We start from the raw sequence: 22,447 nt of genomic DNA, 5'->3' as shown, positions 1-22,447 counted from the left end.
GTTGAGAGTTTTTCTTGAACCTAGTCAATTAGGTGAAAGGTTATGTCCTTTCAAGTTGTCTTTTCAATTAGTATAAATATAAACAAGATTTTGAATTTGAATGAAATTTCATTAGAGTTTTTGTCTCCAAGCTTTATGCTTTTTATTTGTATTCTTGTGTTTAAAATGCACATCTTAGAACTTTCAATCTAGTTTGATCCATTAGATTGTGGAGAGTTTGAAATTTTTAAGTTAGGAACACATTCTCTTTTCTTCTTGATCATCGATGTTTAGCTTTCTTTGCTTACTAAATAGTTAATTGGTGTTATTCTTATTATCGTTGTGGGGTTCACCTAGAATAAGGGGTTCTCATACGTGATTGAGGTAGTTCCTATCAAGATTTGTTAATTTTTTCAAATGTTATAATCTTTTCCAAAATTTTTCAAAATTAAAAAAACACACGACTAAAGATTATACAATTTGGAAAAATTTGAAAAGATAACTCATAAATTATTTAGATAATCAATAAATCAATTTAGAAATTTGTGTAATTATGTAGATTTCGATTGAATTTTGGGTCTATATATTTGGATTTTCTCGGTGAAATCTGAACATAATTAACACCGAAATTTGATATATTTGAGCTTTTTCCGTGGGAGAATTAACACCGAGATTCAATATATATTCAAAAATCTTATCCAAATTTTCACAAAATTAGATCTTCCTAAAATTGATTTCACAATTGTAGTCAATTTAGAAAATCTATTTTGATAATTGAAAAACTCATTCGAAATTTTTGAAATTTATACGATCGTGAAAACATATATTATGCTAAATATTTAAAAAATTACCCACAAAATTAGGAAATCTCAAGATAGATCTTTTATAACGTAAAAGGTTAAAAACGTTATTTCTGACCATTTTCGCTGTGAATTTCGTATGAGATCTCCAAAAATGTTTCTAGGTTTGCGGTGTTGGTTTCGGAAGAAAGTTGAGGATGAGACTGATATTGAGAAGATTGTTAAGCTGACGGAAAAATGACAGGAACTCTCGCTCTTGCTTGTGCTTTCAAGCTCAGTCTTGCTCTCGCTTGTGCTTCTGTTCTTAGTTTCATCCTGTCTCTCTAAATTTCATCTCATCTCCTCTCTTTCCATTTTGTTTCACTAGGATTTTAATTTTAATTTCATTTGTTCTTGCCTAGGAAAAAATTGCTCTTTCACAACATTTGAAATCGTTAGATTGCTTCATCTAATCTCCTCTCTTTCCATTTTGTTTCACTTGAACAATTTGGTTTGTTATTTTAGGGTTCTAAATTTAGTTTCAAACTTTTCTCTTGGTTTTTGAAAAGTTTTAACGCCCAGTTTGTTTGATAATCATTTAATTTTTTATTTTTGTTTTTGAAAGTTAAGCATATTTCATCCACATTTTTATCAGGTACAATGGTTGATTTCTTAATCAAATTAAAAAACAAAACAAAATTTTGAAAACTATTTTTTTTAATTCTCAAACTTTGGCTTGGTTTTAGAATATTGTATTTTAATTTCTCAGTTTCATTAGACAAAACTACCCTCCCTCTAGATTTTAGTTTTTAAAATAACATCTAACCAACTAACTCAATCCTAATACTAAATAAACCATAATTGAATACAAAATAATAATCGTGTAAACGAATATAATAATAAAATTCAAAAATATAAAATTTCTAACCATCACAAAATCCACAATCTTAGAGTCATGTAAATAAATAAAGATGTGAACAAACCTACTAATGTCATAAATGTCGGCGTTTCAGTGTGTATATAACAACTCTAATTAACATAAAATGCGACTTACATGTGGGAAAATACTTAATGACTCAAAATAACAATAAGTTGAATGAAAAAAAAAAAAAACTTGAACTACCTAGTATATTGTTATAAGAACGTAAAACCCTTAGCTATTAGTTATTGGATAGTATTTAAACCTATTATATATATAAACTCCTTGTGCAATGTTAGTCTCATGAGTAAAAATATTGTAAACATAATCTTCTGTGTGATATAAAATTGGAAATAAGTGTACAAGGTTATTCGTATGAGTTCCTATAACTAGGTAGATCGCTAAAGATACGATATAATGTACGTGTAATCTTCTGCTTCCATGGAAGGTTATATACCCTTATATCTAATACCCCTAAAAATTATTCAAAGCTCATAAATAGATGCTAAAAGTATGACAAATAATTCTTCTTTGCATTTAGTCGATCTTCTTTGGGAAAAATACTAAAGATTAAATTGTGTTGCTAATATAAAGCAACAACCAGAGTGTCTTGCATGTCAAAACTAAGCAAAAGCTTAATTATGTTTTTGCGTTTAAGTATGTCCAACTAACACTTGGCCTTGACAGCCACTAAGAAAATTGTGGACATAGAGATTTTGGTCTTCATCCGAGCTACACTAATCATTCTTACTATCATAGAGAAGTATATTAGGTTTTGGCTTATATTTTTGCACAAATATTTTGTGCATTTTTTGTTTTCATATATATGTATTATAATTTACTAACTTTACGTGGATTAAATTAACTCATTTTCAATTGATTTATTTTCATTATTTTAGATTCTATATTTTTCTTTATTTACTAAATATTTGAATTTTTGGATTAGATTCTATATTCAAATATTGTGTATTTCTCTTGATGGTCAAGAAGGATATATCTATCCGCATATTATATAGTGTATTTTTTTTAAAGTAATAACAAAAATAAGGTATATAAGAAAGAAATTACAAAAGTAAGGTGGATGGAAAAAATATTGACAAAAATAGGGTAGCAAAATCGTGTACCCGGTACACGATTTTTATGTCATCTAACAAACTTGTGGACGGGGTCCACGAGTTCCATATTTTTATTATTTTTTTTATTGCTTTTTGATTTAAGTGGATACAAAGGGAACAAATCTATTTGAATTTTACCATAAAATAAATTTATGTGAAAAAAATCTACAGTTAAATAAATCTATGTGAAAAAAATAGATTTAGCCTAGAAATTTAAATTTGAATTTTACAATAAAAATTTTCCAAAAATACTAAAAAAAATAAAAGAAGACAAAAGTTGGGAAAAATGTGAAAAAAAATAGATTTAACTTTAATTCGTGACTGAAATTTGATTCAATTTTTATTTTGCCGTAGGCCTTTAAGAATTTGAATTTCACAGTAAAAAATTCTCTAACAATGCAAAAAAACACTAAAAAATAAAAGAAGACGAAGAAAGTTGGGGAAAATGTGAAAAAAAAAATAGATTTAGTCTTAATTCGTGACTAAAATTTGATTCAATTTTTATTTTACCGTAGGCCTTTCAGAGTTTGAATTAAAAGATTTTCCGAAAATGAAATAAAAAACACTGGAAAAATAAAAGAAGAAGATAGAAGTTGGGGAAAATGTAGAAAAAAAATTAGAATTAATTCGTGACTAGAAATTTGATTCAATTTTTATTTTACTGTAGACCTTTAAAAATTTAAATTTCATAGTAAAAAAAATTCTCCGAAAATACAAAAAAACACTAAAAAAAAATAAAAGAAGAAGACAGAAGTTGGGGGAAAATGTGAAAAAAAAAATTAACTTTAATTCGTTGCAAGAAATTTGATTCAATTTTTATTTTACTATAGACCTTTGAAAATTTGAATTTCACAATTAAAAGGTTCTTCAAAGATGCAAAACGCTATAAAAATATAAGAAGACAAAAGTTGGGAGAAAATGTGAATACAAAAAATTTAGCTTAGCACGGGGTACACGATTTATGTGCTGACTCAATAATCGTGGACCCGCCCACGATTTTACAACCCTATTTTTATCAATAGTTTCAAACCAATCCTATTTTTGTCAATAAATATTAAAATAACATTATTTTATAGAATTTGGGTTTAGCATTTTTCAAAGTTATCTTTTAAACTCAAACATTTGTTTAGTTGCCCATTTTCCTATTATTTCCTTTTTAATTTGGATATTTGTAATAGATAGTAAAATAAGGAAAAAATTTAAAAATATATCACCCCTTTAAAACATTTGCAAATACGGGAGTGTTGACCAGTCAACTTTTGATTTTTTTAACTTCCAATTTTGACCTCCCTTATCTTGTCTTAATACACATCTTCTTTTTTTCTTCCCTTTCTCTGGTTTTTTTTTGTTTTTTAATTTTTATTTGTATTTCTTTCCTTTCTTTTGCTTCTTTCCTATCTTCTTTATTTTTTTATTTTATTTTGATTTTGTTTCTTCCCCATTTTTGTTAAATTTTCTTTCAATTCTCCAATTCTTTCCATTCTTTTTTTCTTATTATCTTTCTTTTATCCGATTTTTGCTTCTTCATTTTTTCTTATTTTCTTTTCTTTCCTTCTTCTTCCTCGCCTTTCATTTTCTTTTTATTTTTTTTTCATTTCTCCAGTTTTTATTTCGTCCTTTTTTTATATTTTAATCTTTTTTTTTTTTAAATTTTAATCATTTTTTTTCTATTTTTCTTTTCTTTTTTGCATCTTCCCTTTCTTTTTCTTTCTTTTTATTTTTTACTTATATCGAACTTAGGTAGACATCAGCGGTAGAAGTCTATTAGTGATAAAAGTTTACAATTGATAATCATGATAAAAGTTTCTCAATAATAACCACGGATAGACTTGAGTGTTAATCTTTTAAAATTGATAGTCACTAATGTAAGTCTATTAGTGATAGCCACTTGGTATTTTCTATCATTGATAGCTTAATCTTTGATGATTTTTTTTTCACAGTCACTTATAGAAGTTTATCATCGATAACCAACTTAATGAATTTAATTAATAAAGTTGAACTTCGAACTAAAGTGTAAGTGGAATGCCTCAAAGTTATCACAATGATAGCATGTTATTTGATGGTAAACAGGAATGACACAAGTTATCTTTGATAGCATGTTATCAATGATAGAAGCCATCACCGATAACTATGATATAAGTGATATCAGTGATATTGGAAATAGGGGAAAATCTAAAAATATATCACATCTTTAAAATATTTGCAAATACAGGAGTGTTGACCAATCAACTTTTGATTTTTTTTTTAATTTCCAATTTTGACCTCCCTTATCTTGTCTTGGTACACATCATTTTTTTTCTACGGTTTCTGCTTATTCCCTTTCTTTTTATTTTGATATCCGTATATTAGTGATATGACTTAGGTGTATGTCAATTAAATGAATGGTTTAGTGGTATTGGTGTATGACTTAGGTAAATATTGGATAGTCACTTATAGTCTTCTCATCGATAGACTTCTATCACTCATAGCTTTAAATGTTAATCTTTGAAAGATGATAGTTTTCTTTCAAATATTAATATTTCAAGTTTGATTCCAATCGATCAACGTGTGTTAATGATAACCATTGAAAATTGATAGCAAATTGAAAGATGTGTTACTATTTCAATGTTGTATTAATATTTCTCAAATTAAAAGCTATAATTGATAGCATCTATCAATGATAACAACAACATCAACTATATGGCTCACTGATAGCTGCTATCACTGATAGATACTATTAGTGATAACTTTCAATTTAGGAAAACTAGAAGAAGAAGCGTAAAATAGTGGGCTGCGTGTGGACTTTTTAATCATTTACTCATATAGCTATTACTGATATCTCGCATTAATTTTCTTCCTTATCTTTAATATATTTATTCTTGTTCTACATCCTTTATTTTTTTTGGGCCTGATTGTTATTTGTGCAACCAACCCATTTAAGTTCTAGAAAAATACCTTCTATCAGGTGGTAAGAACAAATTTCAAGATTTTGATTAGACTATAGTAAATAAAACTAGTACATTGACTAAATATAGTCAATTATATCGAAATTTATTTCAATGCATGAACAATCAAAATATTATTATAAAAAGCAGAGATGTTCATATATTCAATCATTTGTTCGTGTAAATTGCTTATAAATTCTAAATATGATTTTGAAAAATCAAGTGTTGATTTTCCCCCCCCTTAAAGTGTTGAAATATGTTATCATATACAAAATTTTAAAGAAATTCATTAACATATATACACATACAACTAGTACCTTTGATGCTTTGTGTCACAATCGCTCTTTTGGAAGTTTCTCTTAGCGATTGTGCGGCACTTGTTCCCGCTCACGAACAAGTCAACCAACTCGAATACGGACTGCCGGTGGCACACCGAGTGCCTCTCGCAACCTCCACCCCCGTTTTAGGGAAAATGGTTTTAGAAAATGGGTTTGGAGAAAAGGTTTTCGTAAGAAGTTTTTGTGAGTGTGAATAAAGAAAGAAAGATTATAGTAGGCTAGAAAGCAATAAGCAACAACAACAGCTTTATAGAGTACTACTCCGGGTATGGGGAAGTGATGATTAGTCTTATCCTCATATAGTGCATTTTGAACAAAAAGCCAACTGGCACCCTTGCATATGCAAAAGGGCGAGTGGTCACTTACAATGAAAATGTAAAGAAAGCAAGCTAACTAAGCTAATACAACACATGATATAAAAGTATGCTAGAAGGGGGTTAGATCGGGCATGCGGCCATGGGCAACAGGCCCTGGACAAGCATGACCGTGACATTCTCCCCCACTTAATTGGTTGACGTCCCCGTCAACCGACCTTGTTCAAAATCTGTGATGGCTGGAGCTGCTTCTTCAAATATTCAGCCCGCTCCCAACTGATCTCTTCGTCGGAGAGATCCTTCCATTTCACTAAGAACTCTGTCAGTTCTCGTCTGGATCTTCCAATACGATTCGTACGTTTATTCAGGATTTGTGTAACTTCTTTCTCAGCGGAATTCTTCATCGTGACCGGTGGGCGCCTTAGCATGTTTCGTTGTTCATCCTCGGGATCGGGATGATAGGGCTTCAGGATACTCACATGAATGACATGATGAATCTTCATCTATGAGGGTAACTGAACCTTATATGAGGTTCTCCCGACCTTCTCAATTACCTCCACTGGATCTTCATATTTCCTTACTAGCCGTTGGTCTCTCTGGCCTCAGAAACAAAACTGTTCCGGTCGTAGCTTGATCAGGACCTTGTCCCCAGCTTGAAACTCGAGGGCCCTCCGCTTTTTATCAGCCCACTTCTTCATCCTTCTTGATGCTCTTTCTAGGTAGACGCGAGCTATCTCAGTGGTTTTTCTCCACTCTTTAGTGAAGTTATGTGCCTGAGAACTTTTGCCTGCATAAGGGTGGTCCACCAAGTGTGGCATGAGTGGCTGTCTACCGCACACCACTTCGAAGGGCATTTTTCCGGTCGCGGAACTCTGCTGGCTATTGAAGCTGAACTGAGCCACATCTAACAACTAGACCCAGTTCTTCTGCCTAGCGTCGATAAAGTGATGTAGATATTCCTCGAGCATACTGTTGAAGCGTTCCGTCTGGCCGTCAGTTTAGGGATGATAGCTAGAGGAGATGTTCAGTGTTGACCCCAATATTTTGAACAATTCTGTCCAAAATGTCCCAGTGAATCTTCCATCCCGATCGCTAACAATGCTCGCGAGGACGCCTCATAATTTCACGATGTGTTTGAAGAACAGCTGGGCAGTCATCACGGCTGTGCACATTTTCGGCATTGGGATGAAAGTGGCATATTTTTAGAACCGGTCGATGATAACAAGGATCGATTCGAACTCTCCCACCTTGGGCAAATGGGTGATGAAGTCGAGAGACACGCTCTCCCATGGTCTAGAGGGCATAGGTAGGGGTTCCAGCAGACCTGCTAATTTCGCCCTTTCGACCTTGTCTTGTTGGCAGACAAGGCAAGTCTTGGTAAATTGCATGACATCGTCTCAAAAGCTTGGCCAGTAGTAGCCTTGTTTCAGGAGGGCGTAAGTCCTCTGCCAACCATTATGTCCTGCCCACGGTGTGTCGTGACACTTCTTCATCAACGACCTTCGTAACTCCCCGGATTTGGGGATGTAGAGGCGATTGCCCTTGATGTATAGTAGATCGTCTTCCACCCAAAACTGGCGTGTCTTCCCCTCTTTGGCCAACTGTATGATGGCCTGCGCCGCTGTGTCGTTTGTCAAGTGAGTTTTGACAGTTTCTCGTACTGTTGCACTCAACGTACTTGCTTGTAGGCGGGCCATGCACAGGGCCACATGTTCGCTCTTTCGGCTAAGAGCATCGGCCGCTTGGTTACTTTTCCCCGGTCTATGTTCGAATTGGAAGTCGAACTCCGCTAGACACTCCTGCCACCGTGCCTGTTTCGACGACAACTTCAGTTGGTTGAAGAAGTGGCAAATGGAGTTGTTGTCGGTCTTGGCCACGAACTTGACCCCCAAGAGATACTGTCTCCAGGCCCTCAAGCAGTGAACTACTGCTAACATCTCTTTCTCGGAGGCGGCATACCTCCATTCGGCATCATTTAGTTTCTTACTCTCATACGCGATGGGGTGTCCGTCTTGGAGGAGGACACCACCCAACGTGAAGTCAGAAGCATCAGTCTCTACTTCAAATGGCTTGTTCACGTTGGCAATTCCGAGGACCGGCCCTTCCATCATCACTTTCTTCAAGCCCTCAAAAGCGGCTTGACATTCAGGAGTCCAGCTCCATTGGCTATCTTTCTTCAGCAGTTCGGTTAATGGCCCTGTTCTTCTTGAGAATCCTTCTACAACCGTCTATAGTAGTTGACTAGTCCGAGGAAGGATCATAGTTCGGTCACGGATGATGGTACCCTCCAGTCTCTGATCGTGGCCACCTTGCCCTCTTCCATACCAATCCGACCACACTCAATCACATGGCTGAGGAAATTTATGCGCTCTTGGGCAAAGGAGCACTTCACTCTCTTTACATACAACTGATTTTTCCTAAACTTTTCAAAGACTAGTTGCAGGTGATGTCGATGGTCCTCCAGCGAGGCACTATAGATGACAATGTCATCGAGATACACTACGACGAATTTGTCGAGGTATTCGTGAAACACTTGGTTCATTAAGGTATAGAAAGTTGCTGGAGCATTGGTGAGGCCAAAGGGCATCACGAGGAATTCGAAGGCTCCATATCTCGTGACACAGGTCGTCTTAGGTTCGTCTCCTTCAGCAATTCGGACCTGATAATATCCCGACCGTAGGTCCAGCTTCGAGAAATATTTAGCACTGTGAAGCCGATCAAATAAATCAGTAATGATAGGGAGGGGATATTTGTTGCTGACTGTGAGCTTATTCAAGGATCGATAGTCGATGCACAACCAGAGGCTCCCATCTTTCTTCTTCTGAAACAGTACTTGGGCTCCGTATGGGGCCTTTGTCGGTCTGATAAATCCTGCATCTAACAATTCGTCTAACTGTTTTCGGAGTTCGGTCAATTCTGGCGGGGCCATCCGATATGCATTCTTGGCGGGAGACTTTGCCCCTGGTAACAACTCAATCTCACGGTCAATCCCCCTTCGTGGGGGTAAGGACTTGGGCAAGCTTTTAGGCATGACATCTCGATACTTTTCCAAGACAAATAGAACGTCTTGGGGGATCTCCTCTTCGGTGGTTTCAACTGATTCTATCGGGATGACCATGAACGTGGGTTCGTCATGGGCCAGGCCTCTCTTCAATTGGAGGGCTGATATCATTCTCACCCCATTTGGCTGCTTGATACTGGCTTGAACTACGGTGGGTGTAGATCCGGTAATGACTAGACATTTGGCGAGGGGCATTGGTATAACTTTATGTTCAAGTAGGAACTCCATCCCCAATACCACGTCGAAATCATCCATCTTGACAATCACGAAGTCAACGAGGCCCTTCCAGTCTCCTAACTTCACCGGAGTTCTCTTCGTTATCCCCGTGATCGGTAGGGCTACAGAATTCACTGCTTTCATCTTCCCTGCATCTCTTTCCTAGGTCAAGTTCAGGCGGCGGGCTTCCATTTCAGTCATGAAGTTATGGGTGGCCCTAGAGTCGACCATAGTGCTCTTGACCGATCTTTGGTTGACCCAAGCGTCCACATACATGAGTCCTTTCTATAGTGGCTCCGTCGCCTTTCCCATTTTCTTCTGAAGCGTAGATAAGAATTTCAATGCCCCCATCCTGGGATTCTCAATTTCTGCAGCTGGCTTGATTACTGTCTCCTCTAGTTCAGCCTTGTCTTCGGAGCTAGAGGCTAATGTGGCTTGAAAAGCATTGAACGCGGTCCGATTTGGGCATTCGCCCGCCCTGTGTGGCCCTTTACATATGAAACAAAACAGGGGGCGATTGTAATTGTTATGTTGTTGCGGCAGCCCTCGCCAGTTGTTTCCTGATCTCGGTTGGGATGGTTTACGGTCCCCCCCTGTGTTCTTGTCTCCTCCCCCAGGTCTGGGAGGACTGGAACGATTGTTTCTGTTTCCCCCATTTGAGGAAGTTGACTGCTTCCTCACATCTTGCGAGTCAGTGCTAAGGTCGTATAGCCGTTCAGCTACCGCATAGGCAGAGGGGAGATCCTGTACTCTCTGTTCATATAACTTTGATTTCGCCCACAGTTTCAGCCCTTCAACAAAGCAAAAGACCTTGTCTTTCTCGTACATATCTCGTATGTCCAACATGAGTCCTGCAAACTGTTTTATGTAGTCCCTGATGTTACCTATTTGCTTCAGCTCTCGGATTTTTCGTCAAGCCAAGATCTCGACATTTTCAGGGAAGAACTGCGAGCGAAGTTCTTGTTTCAATCTATCCCAAGTATCAATAGTGCATCGTCCTTCTTGTATGTCTGTAAATCGTGATCTCCACCATAGTTTTGCATCTTCAGCCAGATGCATCGTTGCTAGTGTGACTTTTGACTCTTCAATCACTGTGTTCGTCGCCTTGAAGTATTGCTCAAGGTCGAAGATAAAGTTTTCCAGGGCTTTTGCTTCCCGCACCCCACAGAAGGGTTTCGGTTTTGGGATTTTTATTCTGCTTACTGCCATTGCTCCCCCAGATGGGGCTTGGTTCCCTACCGCTCGGATGGTGAGATTCACCTTTGCACTCACATCCTCTATCTCGGCTCTGACGACGTCAAGGGCCGACCAAAAGTCTTCACACAAATCGGTTACCATATGAAGTATTGCTTTTTGGGAGCCGTCCAGCTCTTCGACGTGCTCCTCTATGTGGGCAACAGAGCTCGATGAGCTATCGCCACATTTAAAGCTGCCGGACCGTGCTGTTTTGGTCTCGAGGGTTTCTACCCTCATCATCAATTCTCTGACGGGTAATCCGTCTAGGCGGCCCACTACCGCATCAATTCCATCGGCTTTCTCAGCAACTTCTTGTAGCCGAGTCTCTAGGAAACAGATATTATCCGGGATCTCTCTCAGGTAGAGCATTTGCTCTTCCATCTCTACCAACCTATCCACATGGGACTTGTTCAGGTTCTTCGTCGCCGACATGATCACTGATCTTTCCCTCTGTGAGCCGACTTGGCTCTGATACCAACTGTCACAATCGTTCTTTCGGAAGTTTCTCTTAACGATTGTGCGACACTTGTTCCCGCTCACGAACAAGTCAACCAACTCGAATACGGACTACCGGTGGCACACCGAGTGCCTCTCGCAACCTCCACCCCCGTTTTAGGGAAAATGGTTTTAGAAAACGGGTTTGGAGAAAAGGTTTTCGTAAGAAGATTTTGTGAGTGTGAATAAAGAAAGAAAGATTGTAGTGGGCTAGAAAGCAATAAGCAACAACAACAGCTTTATAGAGTACTACTCCGGGTATGGGGAAGTGATGATTAGTCTTATCTCCATATAGTGCATTCTGAATAAAAAGCCAAATGGCACCCTTGCATATGCAAAAGGACGAGTGTCACTTACAATGAAAATGTAAAGAAAGCAAGCTAACTAAGCTAATACAACACATGATATGAAAGTATGCTAGAAGGGGGTTGGATCGGGCATGCGGCCATGGTCAACAGGCCCTGGACAAGCATGACCGTGACACTTTGCATCCTAGGCACCAAGAGATATCCACAGGACGAAGACGGGATGACCATCCCCTTTCCACCCCTTATTTCTGCATAAAATTCGTAGGAATTAAGTTTTCTGTGAAAATTTCTTGAAAAGCTGGCTTATAAATTGAATGTAATTCTTTCTTTAGGTTTGTTCTTGTTCTTTTTGTTGTATATATATGAAAAATATTTAGGTGTATTTTGGGTTATACCTATCTTTGTACATCATACTAAATTGTTCAATAATTATTTGACATGTGGAAAATTAATTTTATTTTTTTTAAATATTTTAATTCTTTTTGTTAGAAAGCGGTGAGAAATAAAAAGAATAAAAATAGATGTATCTTGAAATACTACAGATTATATATATATATATATATATTCCTGTGGTTGCCCTTCCTCAAGGAAAAAGAAAGCAAACAAAAGCTCCGTGATTGTCACGGATTTACATATACTGCCGATATAATGACACATGGGGTTAATGAATTCACGAGCCATTTTTTCCGTACCTTCATGGGAGGATTTCTAGTTGTTTTGTACATCTCATTTCTGATTCCACTCCCATATTCTTTAGAAAAACTCAACTAAACTTACTTCTTTGTTCATACCTTTTGCTTATAGTTCTTATTTTGTTACCGTCTTATTTTGAGATTTGAGTTTTTTTTAATAATTTTCAAAAGAAAACTCAAATAACGAAAATAAAATTATAATATTTTAAAATATAAGTACTAAATTGATAAAAATGAAAATTTATGATAAGGGTTTATTTTTTAAATCTTTGTGATGAAATTTCACACCCGTAAACCTAACTTATAATAACGAATAAATATAAATAGAAAAGCAACCTTTTAACAAAATAAAAATGTTAAAAAATACTTTTGGTCTTAAAATTTTTAATTCATACTTTGAGATTTAAGGTTTATAATTTTGAAACTTAAAAGATCTACTTGAAAGAAAACTCAAATCATGAAAGTAAAATTATAACATTTTTAAACCTAAGAACTAAATGGATGAAAATGAAAATTTATGATAGAGTTTATTTTTGAAACCTTTATGATGAAATTTGGTACCATCAAGTTTAGTAAAGTGTAAAGCAACTAATAATAATGAATAAATAAAATACAAAATCAACATTTTCAAAAAAAAAAAAAAATAATAAATAAATAAAAACACTTTTGGTCTTTAAACTTTCATGAAAGTAACAATTTAGTTTTTAAACTTTGGTTTGTAATGGTTTAGTCTTTGTAATCTCAATTTTGTAACAAATTAGTTCTTGAACTTTAATATGTAATAATTTGGCCCTTATACTTTTAAGTTTGTACCAATTTAAGGCATGTTAATCTGAAAACAAAATTTTGAAACAAGGATTCAAAGAAAACAGAGTTGTATTTCATATTTTCATATATGCATTTGGTAGTAAATTCAGAAATTAAATTCCAACTTAAATAATTTTTCAAAATGTGTTTGAAAATATATTTAGTTACTCATTATATATTAGGTTGAATATAAACCATTACTAATTAATTTATAAACTTCTTTTATGTCAAATTTTTTGTATAATTATTATTTTATAATATCATATAATTTACAATAGTTAATATATTACATATTTTAATTTAACAAAAATAATTGAGTTTATAACACGAAATAATACATTTGTTATTGTTTTTATCATTTTTAATATAATTCTGCATTGTAAAATCTTGAATTCAAAATTCGGATACACAAAATCTAAAAAGATTGTTTTTAGAATTTAAACTACTGAGATACAAAATCTGGAAACAATTTCCTAAAACAAAATTTAGATTGCCAACCAAATACATACTACCAACCAAACCCTTAGTCACTACGATAAACAAAAGTATCAAAATAAGATGCCAATTGTTATTATTTTATGGTGTAAACTTTGTATTTTATAAAAATATTGTTTCTAATTAGTTTATTGATTTATTTATGCGAGAAATTTCAATAAATTCTAATACTATAAGGACTAAATAATTACAAATTTTAAAGTATAAAGACAAAATTATTACATAGTAAATTTTAGGGACTAAATTATTATAAAAATCGAAAATACATGAACTAAATCGTTACGAACTTAAGTTTAGAGACTAAATTATTCGTCTATAAAAGTTTTGGGACTACGAGTGATTCTTAACCTAAATGAAAAATCATATACAAAAGCAATTTGAATCTTTAACCTTACCTTAAAGACCTTTTTGTCCCATTCTTGAGGCTTCCTTTTAATAAAAGGAAGAAAACCAAAAAAGAATTCCAAAAGCCAGATTGAATCACTTTTCATAAACATTCAAACTATTATATATAATAGTATTATTAAATTTCTTTCGATGTATCGATATTTTCACATTTTTATAGGTTCGATATCGACGTGAATCAATATTTCTATTTTATTCCAGAAAAATCTATGAAATTTAAAAATAAACAACAAAATATCACTAATATAAAAGTAGCATATATAATAAATATCTTAGCTTGTTTAAAATTCATAAAATGTTTATTTACTGTCTTAAAAATATTTTTTAAATTTATAATTTTTTAGAAATATGTATTAAAATCGATATTTTATCATTGAGTCTGCCTACAGCAATATTAATCTCTTTATTATTTTTTTTGAAAAAAATTAAAATAGAATAATTTACACACTCATTATGGCTTTCATGTGATTTCTTCTTATCTCAAATGAGCTCTGGACATTTCCTCTAATGTGCTTCAGAGCATCATGAACTTCTGTTGCCCTCTCATGGATTTCCTTCATCTTCATCGCTCTGGTCTCTGAATTCGCTGCCGGCGCTGCTCCGGGGACTGATGCTACCACATTATCTATGTAATGCTCTCTCTCCTTTACTTCTTCTACTGAAAAACTTGAAACAATTAACGAAACAATGGTAATCGCAGTTAGGCCCGAGATTAGGTTAATTCATGTGTAATGTGTAAAGTTATGCGAGTTTGGGAGGGAATTTTAGTACCTTTCATCTTTTCTTTGAGGGATTTGAGAGGATCGGTGGGGATCGGCGTAGGAATTGTTGTGAGACTCGGAGTTATGGCTTGAATTGAGTCGATCTGGAGCATTCCGATTAGGTTTTTTCTCATCGCGCTGTTTAGATGTGGTGATATCGAGAACTTTCTCGCATTGAGTTTCCGGGATTGTTGAAACGAGATTCTCTGATCTTGATTCTTGGCTTTCTGTTTCCTTTGAGGAATTTGTGGAAATTTCTGATAAAGTTGAAATTTCTGAGGTTACTGATGTTGAGGCAATGTTGAGGGATTCAAGCTTTTTTATCAAGAGTTTAAGCCTCTTCTCAGCTTTGTTCCTTAGCTCTGTTTCCTTTCTAATCTGATTCTCCAACTTTAACAACTTCACAACAACAGAAAAACTTTGTGAAAATTACACATTGGGAAAAGGTAGAAGCAAAGAGAAGTGTAGAATGTGAACTGTGATGAAGAAACTAAAATGTCCATGTCCATGAGATTGAGACATTACCTTTTCTCCCATAACCTCTGCCTCTTCTTTGGCTGATCTTGAAGCTTGTCTTTCTGCAAGCAATCTTCCTCTTAAGCACTCTAAAGTTTTCAAACCCTTTCCAACTTCCATTTTATTTCCACTGCAAGTAAAATTCATTTCACTGTCAATACTTGTATCCATCTAAAGCTTCTGAACCCACAAAAAGAGAGGGAGAAAGAGAACCCACCTCCATTGTCTGTCTTCTTTGCAATTAGCCATCGTTTTCTTTGCCTTTCAGTGCAGAAAACTTCAGCAATCTGCCATATTTACCATTAGAACAGTCTGTGAGCTTAATGAGTGAAATTGCAGTTAGAAATGAAATAGAAATAGTGGGGAGAGAAGGGATTTAGGAAATTTGAATTACTTGTCTCGTTCTTGGAGTGGAGATTCGGCGTTGGTTGAGAAACAAAGATGCTGTAATCAGTGTCAGAAAACCCAAAGCCTTTGCCTCTTTCTTATAATAAACCAAACCCACTGCCTTTGTGACAGTTGTTCATCCTTTCTAATTCCTAGAATTTAACCCCTTTATTTATTATTGTGCACTTTAAAGCTCATGCAATTCCTGTCCAGACCCTTAAAAAAAAAAAACTGTGTCCAGATCCATAAATTTACTAAACATGACATTGAAATTTGCTTGCTTTTTCAAAAGCAAAGCTTTGGTGGTTGAAGTAAAATAGAATTTCTAAAACAAAGAAAACCTTTTTTTTTTACTGTTTGCACAAACTTTTTGGGAATCTCGTGAAGCTAAAACTTCACATAAACATTAACTATGATTATTTAATCAAACCCATGTTTGATATGATGAAGTTTGTCAAGTTTGGAGGTGATATTTCCCTTTTTCATAATTAGTCTTATCAATATCTAGTTTGATTAAATAAACACCAAAAAAGAAGTTTGAACTAGTTAGATCCCTTCATATCGATCTAATTGTCATTAGGGTGAGTCATTAGAGTTGATTGTTGGAGATAGTTGATGTAGTTGATCGTTGGAGCTGACCATCAGGAGTGGTTGTTGCCAAGGGAGTCGTCGGAGTTGTTTGCCATAGTTGGTCTCTCGTGGTAGTTGCAAAGTTGGTCGTTGGAGTTGATCATCGCAGTTGGTTGTCGAAACCGGAGGTTGTTGTAGGAGTTAGCTGGTGGTGATGGTCGCAGAAGATGGTTGTCCTACAGAGATTGTTGCTCATAAGTTTTGTAGGAGGAGATTGTTGTTGGTGGTCGTTGAGTGGTAGAAGATTAGTTAGAGTATTTTGGTAATTTTTTTTGTATTATACAAATTATATAGAAAAATTAATCATTAAAATACTCCATTTATTTTATTTTATTTTTTTATTTTAAGTGTTTCTTTCGAATCAACTGATTTCAATTTTTTTTTTCAAAAGTTATTTTGAGCGTCGTTAAATATTCTATTTTTTTTTAAATGATCTTTTTTCTTCCTACAGACAAACATTTGAAAAGCTAAAAAAAAATAGCCTATGCACAAAATAGATGAACGCATGGTTTGAAATTTGAACACTCAACAATTTTGAAAAATGGGTAAAATATCTAATATCAATTGGGACAATTTTCAAACTATATATCTGTTTTTTTTAAAAGAAAAAAGAAAAATAAATCACCAAGTGAATCATATCTTAAAAATAAGCTCTCTTAATGGTTCCAATATGAGCATAGTTTAAGTTAAATTGGAATAAAACTTATATTATTAACCTCGAAATGAGAAGTATTGATTCTCTCAGATAAAAATGAAAAAAAAGAAAAAAAAAAAACTTTGTCTGGCGGTTTATGTCACGTGAGGTCTTTGAATTTGTATCCTTCCCTTACCTCACATTTATTCCCACGTCTATGAAATGTCATACAAAATTCAAATTTCAAATTTAGGGGATGTTTGCACTTTGGACGTTGTTTTTTTAAATTTCTTTATTTTCCCTTTTTTTCTTTTTCTAGAAAAACTGTTCTGTCTTTCAAAACTTGTTTCCTCTTATTCTTCCTTCCTTCGCTATCACCTCCTTAACCAACCCTCCTCCCCCCCCCCCAAAAAAAAAAAAAAAATTTTTTTTTATTATCTTTACAAAATAATCAATTTCTGAAAAGCTACATATAAATTTATCATTTAATCATTTATCATTTTTTAATAAAAAAAACTAATAGGCTGATCATAATTTTAAGTATTAGATGATAATTAATGTCTTGCTATGCTTAAATAGAAAAAAAATTAATAAACTTTCAAAATTTACTGATTAAAAATAAACTTTGTGAATAAAAGGGCTTAGGATTCTATGGCCTTAAATTTAAGGAACATGACCTTTTTTTAGATGTGGTTTATACTTGCTATAATAGATTATCTATGATAGTAATGAATAAAAGGGCTTGTAACGTGTGTATATATATATATATTCAATTTAAACTATATTATTTTTAAAAATGAACACAAAAAATAACTATATTAAAGGAAAAAAAAGTGGGAGTGGCATGCTTTGGAACTTTGAAGGCATGCCTTTGGTAGGGCATTGTAGCAATTATCATCCTCAATTATGTGAACTTCAAAAAGAAAAATGCAAGAATTGAACATTATTGATTATATGGTCATTATCATTTTTACTTTCACAAAATGCCTTGCATTGCACTCGACGACTCCACTTTCAAAGTCCTTTCCTTTAAGAAATGGGCTCATATACATGATTCTATTAACTAACAAATTAAAATAGTGTTTAATTCTGTTTTAGGTTTCTTTTTTAAAATTTTTTTTTTCATATATATATTTATTCTTTCTATCGAAATGTTTCATTTTGGTCTTTAAATATACTTTTGGACAAACTACCTTTTTAGTCCTCAAATTTTGAAGAATAAATGTGTTTAGTCCATGAATTTTCAAAACGTACCTTTTTAGTTCATGACTTTTTAGAATATGTGCATTTAGTCATTGAATTTTCAAAATATATCTTTTTAGTCCTAAGTTTTCAAGAATAAGTCTAAAAGGTTCCTGTGAACTATTTTTTAAATTTTGAATTATAAAAATATGATTAAAAATAATTTTAAAGAGAAGGAGTATTCTTAAAAAAAATATAATTTTACTTTAAAATAATAAAAAAAAACTAATGTAGGGATTTTTCAAACCTAATTTTAAAAATTTAGGGACTAAAAAGAAAAAATTTGAAAACTTTGGAGCCAAATGAACCCATTCTAAAAAACTCGGGGACTAAAAAGGTACGTCTTGAAAATTTAGGGACCAAACACATATTCTTCAAAACACAGAGACTAAAAATGTAATTTTTCTTATATATATATATATATATAAATCTTATTTCTAATATTTAATTATTTAAGAAAAACAGGGAGGTTTCTCTAAAGGATTTAGGAATATGTTGCCTTGAACGATAAATTTAGTTTAAGAAACTTTGCTTCACATCCCAATTGAAAATTCAATGCAAGTTCCTTTACCAAAAAATAGATCTATGCGAGTTGAGAATAGAAAAGATATATATCCCTCCAAACGATTAAAAACCCTTGCCCAAGTGGTCCTAATACTAATTGCAATGGTGTAGATTTGCCTTTTAAAATTGCTATACAATCAAAATGGAAAAAATTCTTTATCATTCAAATTGACAATAACTTTGCAACTCGTACTTGTGAGGTTGAAACGTCATTCAAAATTAACTTAAAATGAAACCTAGCGAAAATAACACAAAAACATACTAAATCAATTTTGACCCCTAAAATTTATCAAATTCGTATCAATTTTATGTTCAACTCTAATTTCATCTAATTAAACATCAAATTTAGATAATTATTGGAAGCTTAACTTTAAATTTTTAAAAAATATTGTAATTTTAACCATTTAGTCAATCCTCACCGCAAATATCGTTTAAAAAAGTTATTTTATATGTTCAATTGTGAAATAAAAATTCGATATAAAATTGATATATATATTTTAAAAAAAGCCATCAAAGGGATTTTTTTTTAATTGAAGTTTATAAATTTTGGCAAGATTGTGTAATGGTTAAACTTATTTCTATGAAATTTTTTTTATACTTAATTTGTGCATGGATGAAACTTATGTTTTACAAATATTTTTATACTACTTATTAATTAATTAAAATGAGTGGATACGAATTAGTAAAAATTGAATAAATGGGAAAACACTAATTTAATTAAAAATGAGTCGATGCGAATTAATAAAAATTGAATAAATGGTACTAATGAAAATACTAATTTAAGTAGTATAATTCATGAAATACTATTTTGGTTAACCATGGATGTAGGGTCCATATACTTCATCTTTAAAAACAAAGACAAAAAAATCGGTGAAAAAGTTTGGGATTGAAAACGATATTTAGCACAATTTTAATTCTTTTTCCCATTATTTTTAAATATGTTGATAAGCCGCTATGAAATAGGGATAATACATTATTTTCGTAATGTCCTTATAAAATACAAAAATTGGTGGAATTTATTTATCGTTCTTTCTGTGCAGAAAACAATGACGAGAAGAAGAGTTCGAGCAACTGATGACCGTCAATGAACCAATAATTTTCACAGGTGTGTTCTAGCGAATTCATCTTACGAATTGAACTAATAACCTAATTCATACTTGTCTCAATTTTGACAGAGGAATAATTTCATCTGAAATCCGAAATGATGGGTACTTTTTTGTATAATTAATCGAGGGTTTTGACCTAGAAAATCCTGGTTTGGGAAAAAGAAATCTCTCGTTCAATCAGCAACATAAATGGAGTTTTAGTTTGAGTTTCCACTGTTAGGAAGGGTGTTCTTTGCGTCGTATTTCTTGCAACAGGTTCTTAGAAGCATTTAATGATGGTTTGGATCTTGGATTGTTTCATTGGAGTTGAAAATTGTTTGGAAGACGGAAATGAATGGGAAATTTAAGGCTCAGGTGTCGATTGCTAAGCCTTTTGTTTGTTTGTTTGTTTGTTTCTAGTTTCAAATGTCACAAACTTTTGAAAATCGAAATCTGATTCTGCTTTTGAAACTTGATGAATGTCCCACGGGGTACTTTTTTTGGGCTGAGGTAGCCGGCTGATATTGGTCCATTTTTGAACCTACTAGATTGACTGGCTATGTATCTTTCTATTGAATTTATTGCACAATTCTTTGTCCACCTTATTTGATTAATAATATATGTTAGGTTTGTTTTACATTTGGGCAGAGAATCTAATTTGCTTAGTTCAGTGTTATTTCCATCGTCGAACAGCTATAACATATTGTATATAATAAAGAAACAGAATTTTTTTATGTAATCCTGACATGTGTTGTATTTGTGTGTATTTAAGTTACACATGTATTCCATGTGTAACTCAGAAGTTGAAAATGAAAGCTTGGCCATGAAGGTGATCAAGTGAATTTTGATTACCTCTGGTTTCTGTTTATTGTTTCTTGTGGAGTACACAATTTCTTTAACTTCTCTTACAGAAAAGTTGGGTAGAAGCTCAGGCTGGATCTATGGATTTGGAATGTTATTTTTGGATTAGATGCATGAATTCATGACAACTAAATTGAGATTCACCTATTTATTATTGAATATAGTACTATCAGCAGATGTTCTTAACTAAACAAAACTAACAAAGCATTAAAAACCGAGATTTGTTGACGTGAACACACACTTTCTTGGAACTAATTGATAGGCACTTAGTGTTAGAACTATATATAAAAAGAAAATAGCAAGCGTGCGATATGCAACATTATCTTGGTGATCTTAATATATTTCTCGGTTTTTTTTTTTTTTGGGGGGGGGGGGGGGGGGGGTGGGGGGCGTAGAGATAAGAGAGACTCTTTAATCAGCAGATGGTCTTAAATAAATAAACTAATAAAACATTTCACTTGAGTCATTTTTTTTTTCCTGCCCCATTTATGTTGGTGGTTTAATTCAATTTCGCGCTTAGCTGGTGGTGTACCAATTTTGGTTTGTATACCCTTTTTAGTACCCTGAAACTGTTTTGACTTTATCATAGGACTGTGTGTTTGCTGCAAGCTCAAGGTTAAGGCTGTTTAAATGGAGATACCCAGAAAAGAACAGGATTCTGAACCATCATTTTCCAATGTTTATGAACTACCAGGAGAGCCCGCTATAGTAATTAATGGGGTGCCTGATATACCTGCTTGTGACAATGCCATTGCCCTTTGTAATTCTCTGAATGATGAGAAATTACTTGGAAGTACAGGTTTTAATGAGTGGTTAGAAGGGAGAGTTGTAAACAAAATGTTTGGTGATCGGTATTACTATGGCGTCATAATCAAGTTCGACAAAGTTACGGGATGGTATAGAGTGGAGTATGAAGATGGAGATTTCGAAGATCTCGATTGGCATGCGCTCGAAGAAGTGCTTTTGCCCATGGACATTACAGTTCCATTAAAAGCCTTAGCATTGAAGACTCTGAAGAGAAGCAGGAAGACCCGGAGAAACAGGAAAAACAAGACCGGAAATAGACGGAGCGATTCCAAAGAAATAGATGGCAGGAGGAAGAAGAGGGAAAATAAAGTTGTATTACCAACAGAACCTACAGCCTGAGTTCTTTTGTTTCTTTTAAGCTTATGGCTCAGCAAAAGTAGCTGCTGCCTTTGATTGGGAGTGGGGTTTATGAAGAAATTTAGTGCTATATTCCATGGGAAAAGGGTGGAAACTGTGTGTTTTGGCACTCATTTTTGTTCATGCTTTGCTTTATCCACATCTCAGCAGGTAGTTCTAATGAGAAATTTTGTTCGAATTGTTTCTCGAGATTTAATAATCAGATTTAGGAGATGGACAAAAAATCAAGTGCTTTCTTGCACAAATGTTCTCATAAATTCATCCACCAATTTATTACCAATTCACTACTACAATTTTGAGAGATGCAAAAGTTTTCTTTTTTACTATTCATTAGGGTGGCTTTTTATATACATATAAAATAGTACATCGCAAAGGTAGGGAGAGATTCAAATTTTAATTCATTGTTCTGTAATTGATTACAGTCTAAATTTATAAAAGTATTCCTGAAGTTTGCCCTTTATTTAAAAATTAGGGTATCTCTAAATTTTGGATATTGTATTAATTTAAATTCTAAACTAAT

General features: G+C 33.6%; 2 protein-coding genes across 5 annotated transcripts; one reads left to right on the top strand and one right to left on the bottom strand.

Moving 5' to 3' along the window:
- Nucleotides 1-14,467: 14,467 nt before the first annotated feature.
- On the bottom strand, nucleotides 14,468-15,908 carry LOC120072916 (uncharacterized). Of its 3 annotated transcripts, none has more exons than XM_039025448.2 (5): nucleotides 15,755-15,908; nucleotides 15,578-15,647; nucleotides 15,370-15,490; nucleotides 14,855-15,243; nucleotides 14,468-14,749 (listed from the first exon to the last, which is right to left on the bottom strand). In XM_039025448.2, exons 2-5 carry the CDS (start codon nucleotides 15,607-15,609, stop codon nucleotides 14,524-14,526), a joined length of 768 nt encoding a protein of 255 aa, XP_038881376.2. In that variant the 5' UTR covers nucleotides 15,610-15,647; nucleotides 15,755-15,908; the 3' UTR covers nucleotides 14,468-14,523. The 3 variants fall into 3 exon arrangements, with proteins under 3 accessions (XP_038881376.2, XP_090167616.1, XP_038881377.2); XM_090311490.1 differs by having other exon boundaries at nucleotides 15,578-15,672; nucleotides 15,755-15,791; XM_039025449.2 differs by lacking the exon at nucleotides 15,755-15,908 and having other exon boundaries at nucleotides 15,578-15,717.
- LOC120072552 (dirigent protein 17-like) lies at nucleotides 14,592-22,228 on the top strand. 2 transcript variants are annotated; one of them, XM_090311491.1, is made up of 3 exons: nucleotides 14,592-14,712; nucleotides 19,858-19,922; nucleotides 21,353-22,228. In XM_090311491.1, exon 3 carries the CDS (start codon nucleotides 21,394-21,396, stop codon nucleotides 21,907-21,909), a length of 516 nt encoding a protein of 171 aa, XP_090167617.1. In that variant the 5' UTR covers nucleotides 14,592-14,712; nucleotides 19,858-19,922; nucleotides 21,353-21,393; the 3' UTR covers nucleotides 21,910-22,228. The 2 variants fall into 2 exon arrangements, with proteins under 2 accessions (XP_090167617.1, XP_038880869.1); XM_039024941.2 differs by lacking the exon at nucleotides 14,592-14,712 and having other exon boundaries at nucleotides 19,748-19,922.
- Nucleotides 22,229-22,447: the final 219 nt, after the last annotated feature.

This window comes from Benincasa hispida, chromosome 3, assembly GCF_027475165.1.
Source record: "Benincasa hispida cultivar pf3 chromosome 3, pf3_genome.v1.1, whole genome shotgun sequence".
NCBI classification, from domain to species: Eukaryota; Viridiplantae; Streptophyta; class Magnoliopsida; order Cucurbitales; family Cucurbitaceae; genus Benincasa; species Benincasa hispida.
Note: the sequence above shows the minus strand (reverse complement) of the source record. Positions and strands in the feature narration are given on the sequence as shown.

Coding starts and splice junctions, on each gene's coding strand:
- LOC120072916 (XM_039025448.2), bottom strand. CDS start 15,609: ATGGCTAATTGCAAAGAAGACAGACAATGGAG. Junction 15,491..15,577: donor AAAGAAGACAGACAATGGAG/GTGGGTTCTCTT, acceptor TTTTACTTGCAG/TGGAAATAAAATGGAAGTTG. Junction 14,750..14,854: donor CCTCAAAGAAAAGATGAAAG/GTACTAAAATTC, acceptor AATTGTTTCAAG/TTTTTCAGTAGAAGAAGTAA.
- LOC120072552 (XM_090311491.1), top strand. CDS start 21,394: ATGGAGATACCCAGAAAAGAACAGGATTCTGAACCATCATTTTCCAAT.